Source organism: Sphaerodactylus townsendi, linkage group LG10, assembly GCF_021028975.2.
Source record: "Sphaerodactylus townsendi isolate TG3544 linkage group LG10, MPM_Stown_v2.3, whole genome shotgun sequence".
Taxonomy (NCBI): Eukaryota; Metazoa; Chordata; class Lepidosauria; order Squamata; family Sphaerodactylidae; genus Sphaerodactylus; species Sphaerodactylus townsendi.
The window spans coordinates 71786439-71800253 of NC_059434.1; the positions used below are offsets into that span (position 1 = coordinate 71786439).

The window sequence follows — 13815 nt, forward strand, 5'->3', positions numbered from 1 at the left end:
AACCTTGACAACCACAGAGTGAGTTACAACTCATGAATAGGAAGGAGAAAAACAATAATGCTGGTTGTGGTGGGTTTTCCGGGCTGTGTGGCCGTGGTCTGGTGGATCTTGTTACTAACATTTCGCCTGTATCTGTGGCTGGCATCTTCAGAGGTGTATCACAGAGGGAAGTCTGTTACACACTCTATCCACAGTGGGGAGCTGTGATACACCTCTGAAGATGCCAGCCACAGATGCAGGCGAAACGTTAGGAACAAAACAGCCACACAGCCTGGAAAACCCACCACAACCAGTTGAATCCAGCTGTGAAAGCCTTCGACAATACATAAAACAATAATAATCACTCCAGCACAGTTAAATCAAAAAATGGGAGGAAGGAGATGCAGAGATTGGAAGCATCCATAAATTGCCTGTCACATATAATTTGACCTGAAAGATATCAGCATTGCTCTGGTTCTCTGGTTTCTGTTGCTGTGTTTTCCAAGTTAGTCTTCAACCTCCACATTATTCCAAGAATGTCAAACCACCAGCTAGCAAACTTGCGAACTGTTAAGATTTCGTTTTTATTGTGCGAACAGTTTCATACAAAACATTACAGTACTTCAAATAAAAACAAGCAAGAAGACAACAATAACGGGCATTTCAAATAAGGCACATGTAAAAAAACACACATCCAGTGAAATAGACAGCTTCTATATATATATTTGGAGGTAGAAATAATTACAAAAATATGGAACAATTTTAAGCGTTAGCAGTTTAATTAAAACTAGGGTCCCTATTTTAAAACTGCCTTGGTAAATAGAGCTTAAGTGGCATTTTATGCACTACATTTTTTGTGGCATCTCCATATTTTACTCCGAGTACCAGTAGTGTGTGTTTGGGGGGTGGGGCGGGGGGAGTTCTATGTCATGAGCAATACAACAAGGAAATTACAAAAAGTTATAAATGTCCATACAAATGTATTGTCATAACATAAAAACTTCTTGAAGCACCACATTTTATTTTTTTTCTCAAATAAAAAAAAATATCTACAAACGTCCAGCTTTACATTATTAGAGACCTAAGGATGCTTTTAATAAGGTTGCTATATCTGCTGGGATGGCCCCTTCTTCTCCTGCAAAAGGGGAAAAAAAGCATCCGTCAGAGCTGTACTAGTAAGAAACATTTTTGCGAAACATTTATGGTCTTAAGCAATTCTGAAAACCAAAAACACCATTAGAAGTTATGACGACCCTCGTTCCCTTCCCTTCACCGCAGAGGCAGGAGTTTCTTACACAGACGAAATGGCACTTGAAGACATACCTTCCATGCTATATCAAACAAGCTGCTTTCAGAAAGTCCACTGAATTTCAAGAACTGTTTACTGAGCAGAATAAGATGCTGCTGTTTGAGAAACACCAGTGTGAGCGCTGCTTTATAAGTGCCAAACTAGTAGTTGGGTTCTTTTGCAGCAAAAAAAATCCAGTATGCTTTTCTGATGATGAAAAGCGATGCAGTGTTGCCCAAAAGGGTTCTGCTAGGCACCATTGAACCAGCAGGGACAAAAGCCATATGAGACAAGGCTAAGAGTAAGTATAAAAGCCTGTTTGATCCAAGCCCCATACATTGCAAGTCAGAGTTCCAGAGTTTCTTTTATCATTGTTGTTACTAAAGAAGACTGCTGTACAGTAAAACTGGAGTTTATTTAAAGAGTGAAATGTGAAAGCTGGAAACTGTGGGGCACCTGGCTGGAAACTGTGGGGCAACTGTTACTAGGGCCCTTTCTGCACCGTGGCGGAAACGCAGATCCACCGGCATAAATTATGCCGATGGCGGCTGGGGACTGTTGACACGCTATCGTGCAAGCGGCCCCAACTTTCTCCCCAGCTGGAGAGGCAGCTCCTGGTTCAGGCCCCTCCACTCACCTTCCTGTCCAGTGCTGCTCTGGAGGGCTGGAAGGATACGCCCACACTGTTCTCTGATCTCCAGGGGTCAGAGGGCAGCATGGGTGTGTCCTGTCAGCCCCCCAGAGCAGCGCCGGACGGGAAGGTGAGTGGAGGGGACGGGAAAAGCGGCGTCTTCCTCCGGTGCTGCTCGCACCGCGCCTGCGGGAAGACGCCGCTTTGCAAAAACCTCGCTCATTGAGCAAGGTTTGAAAGCGGCGCCTTCGCGCTGCTCGGGGGCGGCCAGAACGGCGCAGCACCCTAGGGCACAGCGTTTTTTCCAGTCCCTAGGGCGCTGTTATTTGGCCATGCGGAAACGGCCTAAGGCAAGATGGTATGTACGTGGTAAAGACCTCAAACAGTAAGACATTACATTTTAGCTGCTTATATATACTGATGCTCTCCTGTAGAAAGGACAGCACATAAGCTGAAACAAAGAGCTCCTAACGTAACTGATATGACATATTTAAGGTCAATACAATGGAGCAGATGGTGTGCTGGTTTGAGCAACTGTACATACTTCTAGATATTACCTGCAAGGAACAACTGTTTATATTTCTTTCTCTGCCAAATCCCTATCTTCTTTCATAACTGAGTTTTGATCTCCCTGAATACAATGAATTGAGTACACAAAGTTTTTGATCAACTATTTGTTCTACAATGCATTGACTAACACTAGCTGCATGGAGATTAGTTTGAATTGAAGATCTGTTTCCTGACTTGTCTCCCTATCAAAATATCAGCAACTGTTTGATCTGAAACTGCCCCCATTAGTTTCTGGCACAACATCCATTAAGTTTTTCTTGTCTGATACAGTTCTGAACCCATGCCTACTTTTTATAATACAGTGAATTTAAAAAGGACCTTATAAGAACTTACCTGCATCTGCTGCTGTCATATCTTGTTCTAGTTTTAACTTCTGCTGACTGATTCTGAGCATGGATTCCTCTATTGTCCCTTTACTGATGAGTCTTATAACTTGCACTTCTCTTAAAAAGAACAAAAAAAATCTATTTATGTAACTCTGAAAGTCAAATGCTTGATTTAATCACAGGATTATTATTTCCAATTATATTCATGTTGCTGTATAGTAAGTAACATAATTAATGTTTACTGCGAGGATAGTGCCTCAGCTAATATGCATGCTGAAAAATGTCCAAGTATTCTCTCTCAGTTTAAAACTCTATGGTCACTACAATCATTTCAAGGCACCCAACATGCACATCATATGCAACAGCTGATATTTGTCAGCAACAACAAACACCCACCTAGTTTGTCCTACTCTGTGACATCTGTCTTCCGCCTGTTTGTCATTATAAGGGTTGCAGTCTATGTCATGAAGAATGACCACGTTGGCCGAAGTCAGATTAATCCCTAGACCTCCAGCTTTAGTCGAAAGCAAGAAGAGAAAGATACCCATATCTGAATTGAACTCATCAATCAGATGAATCCTATCACAAAAAAAGAAGAAGAAAAGAGGAAAACTAATCAGCACAAATGTCTCTTTTGTTCCCTTCACTGTTTGGCCAGACCTTAAGAGTTGATTCATACATGAGCACATTTCAGCTAACCGTAGCAGTGACGGTACATACAAAAGACCCGTCAAAGATCTAACAGAAGACACACTTTTCATGCAAGAGGTGCCCTGATGATAATGCCAGTGGATCTATTCCAGCACAGATCAGACTAGATCGATCTAGTCCAGTCCTTTCCACATACAGTGACCCACAAATTGCCTTGGAGGGCCAACACACAGGACACAGAGGTCAAGGCTTCCTCTGATGTGGCCTCAAAAGCACTGGGTATGTTGAGGTTTTTTCTGGACATGGAGGCTCCTGGTAATCACCAGGCCTAATGGCAATTTAGCAGACTATTTATGCAATCCAGAGTGGAGCAGAAAAGCCCCTCAGAAGGAGGTGTGATTCTGGCACTGGCATAACTGCCATCTGAGCCAGTGTAAGGCACATTTACACACAGCTAAGAGGCATTTAGACTGTTGCTGGGGAGTCACACAGTAGTGTGACACATGGGCACCAGAACAGCCATTGTTCCTCCAGCACAAGCGTTTATGCCTGCACCCAAGGAGGGATCCCTGGGGATGGGGGTCAGAGAGAAGTCTGTTACGCACTGTCTCCAGTCTGTTACACAGTCTCACTGGAGACAGTGTGTAACAGACTTCTCTCTGATACCCCTCTGAAGATGCCAGCCACAGATGCAGGCAAAACGTTAGGAACAAGATCTACCAGACCACGGCCACACAGTCCGGAAAACCCACCACCACCAGTTTATTTAAAATCTTCCTCAACTATACGGATATTCTATGCATTTAGCCCATACATGATAGCTAAAGGTGACAGAGTTTAAATCATTTAGTTCAACATGGAATAATGTAATGATTAATTTGAGTGTTTCAATTTGTGAAACGGAAAAAAACATGAACTTTCGCAAATTCCGTTTACTTAATATTCAACATCAACAGCCTGACTCAGTGCACCATAACTGGGGCTTACTGAATTTGTTCTTGCACATTACCCAGGTTTTACCCACCTGTCAGAAATCTGTGTCTTTCCATCAAGCCTAAGATATCGAAACTGCTGCTGTTTTATAAAAACTTCTAGAACGTCCAGCATCATAGTGAACTGGCTAAATAGCACCACTCTATCACCCTAATGGAACGAAGAGTACAAAAATGTAATTTTAAAAAGTGACCATAGTACAGTTGGGTTTCTACATATATGCCACCCGAGTGCAAGATTCAGATTCTTGGACAAGAAAGTCAACTCAGACTTGGTGGTGAGTGGATGAGAAACTGAATGAGAGTATCATAGAATCACAGAGTTGGAAGAGATCTCAAGGGCCATCAAGTCCAACCCTCTGCAGTGGAGGAACTCCAACACACATACTGAGCATTATGTAAGTAGGGCTTTCTATTTGCTTAAGAACCATATAGTACAGAGAAGACAAATTCTGCAGGGTTAAACTCTACAATGACATTCAAAATACCAGAACATGAGGTGAAAACAGATGTCAGCAAATATGTTTGGCAAATCTTTGGGGCTGTAAATTAAGAACTAACACTCATCTGCTTAAATATATTTAACAGTTCTGTAGTCACATACTTAAACTTGAAATGAAAAGGGTTTTTTAGAAAAGATCTTACATCTTTTTAAACAACCTGCTGCATTTCAGCTAACAGTCTGTGACAGTAAGGTATTCAAACATAGTTGAATAATATATACTACTATTTTTCCTCTTTGACAATCATTAAGTGCTGTACCTTATGATTCTTGACAAATGTATTTTTCTTTTATGTACACTGAGAGCATATGCACCGGAGACAAATTCCTTGTGTGTCCAATCACACTTGGCCAATAAAGATTCTATTCTATTCTATTCTATTCTATTCTATTCTATTCTATTCTATTCTATTCTTTGTTAATATCTTTTACTGTCTCCAAGAAACCTGGTATGGGTATAAAGTACGTGATTCTCTGGGCAGGAACAAACAATGAGAATTTTTATCTAGGTTAATTACAGTAAGCAGAGGGGAGTCAAGGAAGTTTCACATGTGAAAGAAAGAATGCAAAATCCTACAGTCCTGTTCCCTTAATCTTGGGTAGCATTACGTCTACACTGGGCTATTACACATGACCTTCACAGCCGAACATCATTTCTCACATCCTAGTTCAGCGTACTAAGTTGGTTTTCTACAGTCTTTATAACAATGGAACATGTTCTAGAACAATACAGATCAGCTTTTTTTACATGTAGGATATGTCATTTGTGGAATAAAAATGAACTTGCACAACAAACCTTTTCTTTAAAGTCTGAAAGCATGTTTGCCAGTATTCTAAATTTTCCAGAATCCAAAATCAGATCCATGTCTAGTCTGAAGTCACTGATATTTGCATACTGTTTACAAAGCAAATGTAATTCATAATCTGTCATCACAGACATATCTTCAAATATAAGGTCTGGATTTGCCTCACAATGTGTGGGTTCCTTTAAAAAACAACAACAAAGAACAAAAACAGACACAAAAATATTAATGAATCACCAAAAGCATTATAGTGTTCACAGGGCTACTGAGCTGAATCTAGTTTGTATTAGATCATGATGCTATTGGACTTAAAGGCACTGGTAAAGACCAACACAATTTTCCAGAGAAGAAGCTTTTATGAGTCAAAGCTCATTTCAACAAAGTAGGCTTTGACTTACAAAACCATATTGTTATGCCCCCAGAGAAGCTTTTGTTATTTTCTTATTAAGCATCAGTTTCCCTATAGCTAGCATGGGTTTAGTTCTTTGTATAGTATTCTAAGGGAGGGAATTTTAGTTAGACCCTGTCCCTTTAAGAAATTTCCCTAGAGGCAGTCTTCCTTAATTACCCAGCAATGCCCCTGTTTAGCTCAGTCAGTCTAAGGTGCCTAGGGAGTTGGAAGACTGCAGTACCTGTTACGTCTATGGTGAATAGACTAAAACAGTGGTTCTCAAACTTCCTAATGCCGCGACCTTTTAATACAGTTCCTCATATTGTGGTGACCCCCAACCCTAACATTTATCCATTTTACAGATGGAGAACACTGATGCAGAGAGTCTTAGGCGACCCCTGTGAAAGGGTCGTTCAACCCCCCAAAGGGGTCGAGACCCGCAGGTTGAGAACCGCTGGACTAAAGTGTATATAGTCTAGAGAATGCGAAGTTAAGGTGTCAACAGAAAATAGAATCCAGACAAAATACTTGAAAGGACCAGGAGAAAGCACAGAAAGTGGAATTTTTTGAAGGGAGTCAAGAAAGAATAAAAGTCTACAGCTTCAAGTTTGTTCACCAGTGAAGCAAGGACCTTATCTTAGTCAGACACTGGGAGGAGTTAGGGTCTCCTTCTAAGCAATAAACCTTGTTTTTGAACTGATACACCTTGCTTGTGGGTCTCCCACTCTGTTCCACCCAAGAACAGGGCACCTTTAGATTGCTTTACTTGGGGAACAGAACACATATATTCTGAAAAAATTGTGTTGGGTCTTTTAAATGCTACTGGACTCAAATTTTGTTCCATCACTGCAGACTAAAATGGTTACCCATCTAAAACAATACTTTTACATTAGCTTGTAGTGCTAACTCCTATAAAGATTTGATCTAGGACAGGGGTCCCCAAACTACGGCCCAGGGGCCAAATGTGGCCCCCTGAAGGCATTTATCCGGCCCGCCAGGCATGGCGGCGATGGCTCCATTCATGTGCAGTGGGGGCTCGAGGGAGAGGAGGAACCGGCCCCAACTTAGCGGCTGTTCGATTACACAATTACATGATGGCACCCCCAAATCTCCTTTGAATTTTCTTGAAGCCCAGAGTTTGGAAACTTTACATCGGCAACTCCTGCTCCGCCTCTTCCCTCCTCGGCTACTCCACGCGTTGCTCTCAGGCTTTCTTGCATTCCATACCTCACTCCCATTGGCATCAGCCAGGCTTGGTGAATCAGCTTCGCTGGCTGCTGGGAGGAAGAACCCAGGCAGATACCTAATCCTGGGTTAGATGGAATGCTTCATTGGGAAAGTTCTGCTTTTTTTTTTTACAGGGGAAGGTATTCCACAGCCTCCCCAACAATATTTGGAGCCCACCCTGTACTTGACATACTTTGGTCACTGTTCTAAAAATAGACCATGACAGAAAGGCTGAAAGGTGAAATCAAACATTTTACAATCATTTGTGCATAGGAATTTGTTCATAGTTTTTTTTAGTCCGGCCCTCCAACAGTCTGAGGGACAGTGAACTGGCCCCCTGTTTAAAAAGTTTGGGGACCTCTGCTCTAGGATGAAACAGTAAGGCTAAATTCCAACAGCCATCCATATCACACCTGTGTCTTGGGAATTAAATGCTTCGTCAATCATTCATGATTCAAAAAGTGATGTGAACAGGCAAATGAAGTTCTCCATCAATCATTCATGATCCGAACAGGCAGCGGTGGCTGATGAGCACGGGCACGAGGAGAGTGAAAGTATCATGTGCAAATAACAACTGTGTGCTGTCAGGATGAAACGGACTCATGGCAACCTAAGGGGGGCTTTCAAGGCAAAAGATGAGTGGAGGTGGTCTGCCATTGCCTTTCTTTGCATAGAAACCATGGTCTTCCTTGGCAGTTTCCCATCAAAAGATTAACCATGATCAACCCTGCTTAGCTCCCACGCTGTGAAAGGCTACTCAGGCTGCTCTCTGCAAAACAGAAACTGAATTGTCTTGGACTGAGCTTGCATACACTGAGCTTGCACTCTACAAATATGCAGATCATGCACTAAATGACCTTTCCTTTACAATCCAATACTAAATTACTATTGCTCAGTACAACACTATCAGCCAGGAAAAGCACCCAGCTTCTCATAACGACAAAGAACACCTTTCTTCTGACCTCATTCCTAGAAGGCTCTATTTTTTAAAGTCTGGATAAAAAAAAAATAGAAAACACTTATTGTCAAAAAGCCCCTGTCTCCCACAAACCTCCTAGGAATACAATGGCTGCGTGAGCAATTTTGCCTACTTTTCTGCCCAGTTCTTAACACTGTCTACCCCGCTTTTTTACCTAACTAGAAAGGGACTTGTGAATTACTACATTTGAATAATGCTAGAACTAATTTACAGATGGAACAAAGCTAGGGAAGAATTGGAAATGAATGTTATTTGTAACATACAATCCCTTATTTTGTCTTTCTTGACTTGCGAATGCATTTAGGAGAAAAGCTAGTCTGAAAGAGCTTACTAACAACAGTTACCTATGGTTTCGGTAAATCATGAACAATCCCCAAATACTCAGTAGCTCCTACAAACAAACCCATCAATTTGTTTTCAAAACCAGAAGATTGCTTTTGGGTACCAAATCTGCAATCCCTTTACTCTTAAGAATAATTTCTTAAAGACAGATGTTTAAGGCTCACAACTAAAGGTTTTAGTGCAATACTGGACTGACATCTGAACAGCTGGTATATTTTTATAATCACAAGCCAATTCCTAATAATGAGAGTCAATGTGTTATAAGAGCAGCAGTTTCTAATTTGGAGAACTGGGCTTGTTTCCCCACTCCTCCACAGGAAGCCTGTTGGGTAACCTTTGGTCAGTCAGAGTTTTCTCAGACCTATCTCAGCCCACCCAGAGGCACACAATGGTAAACCACCTCTGATCATCTCTTGCCTTGAAAACACTACAATTCTGGTGCGTCAGATGTTCATGGACTACAATTCCCATCAGCCCCTGCTGGGTTAGCCATGCCAGCAGGGCTGATGGGAAATGTAGTCCATGAACATTTGATGCACCAGAGTTGGATACCCCTGCCCTACAGGGTTGCCATTAGTCAGCTGTGACTTGACAGTGCACATACACACGGCCCTAATAGCAGAATTAATACATTAAGAATTACTGCATTATTTAAACCCCAACATCTTACCTTGAGCATGAGTTTTGACATCACTTTAAGTTTCTCAGGTGTATAATACTGGCGGTGCAAAAGCGGATGGTTGGCCATTTTTCGTAGCTGCATCATGACGTTGCCCATTTCTGAGCTCTTTTCTGTGGCAAAAAAGCAAAACGAATGATACAAAACCAAATTTAACCACTGAATGAAACAGCTGTCTACAAGAATTTAAGATTTTTAAAAAGTGATATATACACACCGGAGCTTAGCTTTACAGTTTTGTGACAACATGAAATAAATGGGAAGGGAAAAAAATTGCATACCTTGGCTGTCAATAGACTTTTTTAAGCTGTTAAAGAGGTCGTGGTATAGCTTCTCCTGTTTCTCAGTCATTTCACACCACTCGATGATGTCTTTTTTTGGCGGTAGCTGTTTAAGGACCTGATGGGGCAAAGCAACATTTTTCAACAAGCCTTAAGCTTACACCTGGAGCCTAAACACAAGCTTTCCTGAAGCAGGTTGAGGGCCGGGTACAAAGGTGGAATAGAAATGTATTCAAAAGAGCAAACATCTGAATGTGGTCAGCACTGCAAACTAGCACAGGTTAAAATACAGAGTCATACCTCTTCTTTAACTCTTCGCAGGATGAATGGTTTCATTATCTGCTTGGCATGTGCAATTCTCTCTTTTTCATATACACTATGTTCCTCAGCTGCTTTCTAGACAAAAACATTTTAAAAGTATAAAGTGAACTGCCTGTAGAAGGTGTTAAGTAAAATAAGTTAACATCTGTGACAGTTTCCTCATTAGCTTCATTCTGAATGCTAAGACCTACTCAATATCACCGTGAAGAGCTGTAAGTATTAAAATGTTTGGACCTGCTAACCAAAAACGGGATTACTGGGTCTTAAGTTTAAGAACAAAGCTTGATGACGTGTCTGAAACACATATTTGTTTGCCTGAGAATATGACATAGAACAGTTTCCACTAAAACAGCAGACAGGAATTTAGATTCCTCAACAATAAAAATTAACTCAGTGTATACTTACTGGTTTAGAAGAAAACATCCTTCTAACTTCACTGGTGCTACTACTGAACATATGTGGCATGACAAAATTCAAGAGCGACATAAGTTCTAAAAGATTGTTCTGAACAGGAGTTCCTGTCATCAGCAAACGATGCTTTGCCTGTTTTTATCATTGAAAAACAAACAAATGTTGATGTTTATAATAATGAAATCACCCATTAAAAAACCCCCAAATGACTCCTAAAAATGGCACTGTGGCACAGAGTTGGATCCAGCCTCAGTTTCCCACCAATTGAACAGAATTCTCATGGATCTCTTCCCAATTGCAGCTGACTGACCTCAATGAAATGCTGCTCCGTGGCGGACTGGGGTTCCCAAGAAATTACACTGGGATGGGGGTGGGGGGTGGGGAATGCTGCAGCAGGGAAGTGGAAATTGGTGGAAAGTGCCTCTTTAGTCTGGATCCAAACCACATGCAGCATCTTAATGTTCAGGAACTTAATCCTCTTGTCATATAATGCAGCAAGAAAACCACTCAGCTGTTTGTTAGGGACATTCTGTCCTAGCCTCACGTGAATCAAGGAGATGGTTTCAGTGGGTAACCTTGTTAGTCTGCAGTAGAAGACCTTGATTTCAGTCCAGTAGCACCTTAGAGACAAACAAGATTTTAAGGTAAAACTGTTTGAGAATCAATCTCCCTTCATCAGATCCAATGCAAGGAATCTGACTCTTGAACCTTTTATACCCCAAAGATCTTGTTGGTCTCTAAGGTGCTAGTGGACTAGAATCCAGTGAATCAAGAAGTCGCTTCAAATAAGATGACAGGAATAGCAGGACACAGTGCTTCTGAAACAGAACATGCATGTGCAAAAGTTCTGTTTCAAATAAAATGGTGAAAAGATAGCAGCATAAGAAAGGTGTATTTGCTAAAACCCTCGTGTCATCACAAAGCCACTGTAAATGTAAAAGTTTCAAACCAACCACAGCGAACTACTCAATGACTTCTTTAGACTGCAGACTTGCACAATGTCCAGACCACAAGATTAATGCTTCTTCCTCAGTTATCAACATACTACTTACAACAACTAAGCAACATTCCAAGTGACAAGCAAAGTTGTAATATGTCATTGCTCATGCTTAGAACTTGAAAAAATGTTTAAAAAGAAAGTGTTTACAAATTCTAAAATATATCATAACATTATAGGGGAAAGTGCTGAGAACAAGAAGTTCAAATTCTTACATTAATAGTCATCAGATGCTGATAGCGTACTGAACCCATGTTTTTTAACATATGACCTTCATCGAAGATAGCGTAATGAAGTTTCATTCGGCGAAACAGACTACGGTCCTCTGGACTGCTAATTGCACTGTTATACCTACAAAAAAAGTGAACTGTAAGCATGTATCTTTTTTATAGACACAGTATATTTTGACATTCGCAAGGATAGCAAAAATAGTGGATATATACAACACAGAGGTACACTTTCCACTCAGATGCCTTTCACCTATTTATTTTCTCATGGCAACAGCTAACTGTGTCAGCACTATAGAATAACGAGTAGAATGAAAATAAAGGTTCACCCAATGCCTGACCAGAATGGAACTACAGCAGTTCTTAAGCTTCCATTGCAAGAGGTTGTGCAAGCAGAGGAATCTTAACATTTCATTTTCTTCAGGCGGCCCTCTAGCCCATGGAATAGAACAGTTCTCCTGTGAGCAGCAGATACCTTCTAATACATGGAAGACTACCTTTGAACAAACCCCCAAACAGAACACTGCATTCCTGTAAACACAAAAGGGTTGGTGTGATGGACCTCTCGCCTCCTTAACTTCTTCAGACAGGGGAACCATTCACCTTTTTGATTGGTCTGATATTTCCCACCTTTTTCCCTCAGGGACTGAAGTATTTCAGAAAGGTAGCATTTATAATATGAAACCACTTTTCCCTCAGTGCTGTAGTACTCCCAGAAAGTGAAGGATATCCTGTTACCTTTAAACCTTTCTGGCAAAGCCCTTTATAAGACACACATAAAATAAATACTGAGGTAGATTTAACGTAAATAGAATAATAGATTTATTAAACAGAGAGGAGATGGGAATGGGAGATAACTTGGATGGAAGGTAAGGAACAGGCAGGAAAACTCCCAATACATCCTGTGCCTGGGCCCCTCAATAACCCACCACCAGTCTCAGTCTGTGCAGATTATTTGCTCAACATACAGCATACCAGAGGCGTAGCTGGGCCAAACTGCACCTGGTGCACATTCTATATCCTCCCCCGCACCCCCCCCCCCTTCCCACACTTACCTTAGTTCCTTTCCTTTTTCTCGAACTTTTTCAGGCTGCAAAAGGCCTGTTCACAGTAAAAATGGCCTGATGGGAACTACACTTCCCAGGAGACCTTCTGAGCCCCAAGGTCTCCTGGGAACTGTAATTCCTCAGGCCGTTTTTACTGTGAACAGGCCTTTTGCAGCCTGAAAAAGTTCTAGAAAAAGGAAAGGAACTAAGGTAAGTGTGGGAAGGGGGGTGGGGGGCGCCGCGCGGGGGGGAGGGGCCTGGTGCACAGCGCATTCCCTGCCCCCTTGTAGCTCTGCAGCTGCAGCATGCTAGCTGTCAATATATTGAGCAAGCCAGATTCATACAGACTGACTGCAACTACTCTCCTCAGAGGTGTTATGATTTAGAACTGTAAAGTAAGTGAGCTCTTTATGTCAGGAACTCCAAAATCCAAATGCCCCTCAGATAGCTCTCCACAGGGAGATACCCCTCTATGCATCATCAAGCCATTAGCCCAATCAGAGTGCAGGAGACCAAAGCCAATTGGGTGGCTTCTTCCCTACTCTGAAAGGTAAACAGTAATGGTTCTAATAGAACTGCCCTTTTAAAATTAACTTTTCCTCTGCAGTCTGCTTAAGACAATGCAATCGCAGATGCACGTTCAAGGACCAACTATGGTTAAAGGTAAAAATGGAAACCGTAATATGATGAACTTACCTGAAAGTATTGTTCAAATGCTTACATTCTGAACTGTAGAAGTGTTAAGTTTATATGTACAGTGTAATGGGTTAAAGGTAAATGTTATTGGAAAACACACCCATCAATAAGGTGAGGTCGGTAAAACCTTACCTTCTGGAATGATTTCAAAAGGTGGGACATATGACGAAGGTTTTTATTTCTTTATTTTATTTCAGGTGTAGAGGGCAGGTTTTTCGTTTACTACAATAATTTTGCCGGGATAATGCCCTTTCCCTGTAACAGTGAATGATAACCACTCCCTTTTATAGAAAATAACGGAAGTGGTGCTCCCTTGAGAAATCACTACAGTGGGGAGGCTGGAACATGCCCTCTGCCTCTGGCTTAAACATGTCCTCTGCCAATGAGAACCAAACTTACTCCTAACTGGTTTGTTTCCTGGTCACACTAAAATGAGACAGAGTGCTTGGAATGGACTTTTATACAGACAGATATTC

At 41.4% G+C, this 13815-nt stretch overlaps 1 protein-coding gene across 1 annotated transcript in view; it reads right to left on the reverse strand.

Annotated features, from left to right (window-relative positions):
* Positions 1-544: 544 nt before the first annotated feature.
* SMARCAD1 (SWI/SNF-related, matrix-associated actin-dependent regulator of chromatin, subfamily a, containing DEAD/H box 1) overlaps positions 545-13815 on the reverse strand; it is a 38160-nt gene continuing 24889 nt past the window's right edge. Inside the window, exons 14-23 of the mRNA XM_048508750.1 lie at positions 11586-11721; positions 10368-10505; positions 9942-10037; positions 9642-9759; positions 9352-9473; positions 5736-5924; positions 4470-4588; positions 3191-3373; positions 2802-2911; positions 545-1114 (exon numbers count right to left, since the gene is read on the reverse strand). Coding sequence (XP_048364707.1) covers positions 1053-1114; positions 2802-2911; positions 3191-3373; positions 4470-4588; positions 5736-5924; positions 9352-9473; positions 9642-9759; positions 9942-10037; positions 10368-10505; positions 11586-11721 — 1273 coding nt within the window. The 3' untranslated portion in view covers positions 545-1052. The remainder of the gene's footprint in view (positions 1115-2801; positions 2912-3190; positions 3374-4469; positions 4589-5735; positions 5925-9351; positions 9474-9641; positions 9760-9941; positions 10038-10367; positions 10506-11585; positions 11722-13815) is intronic.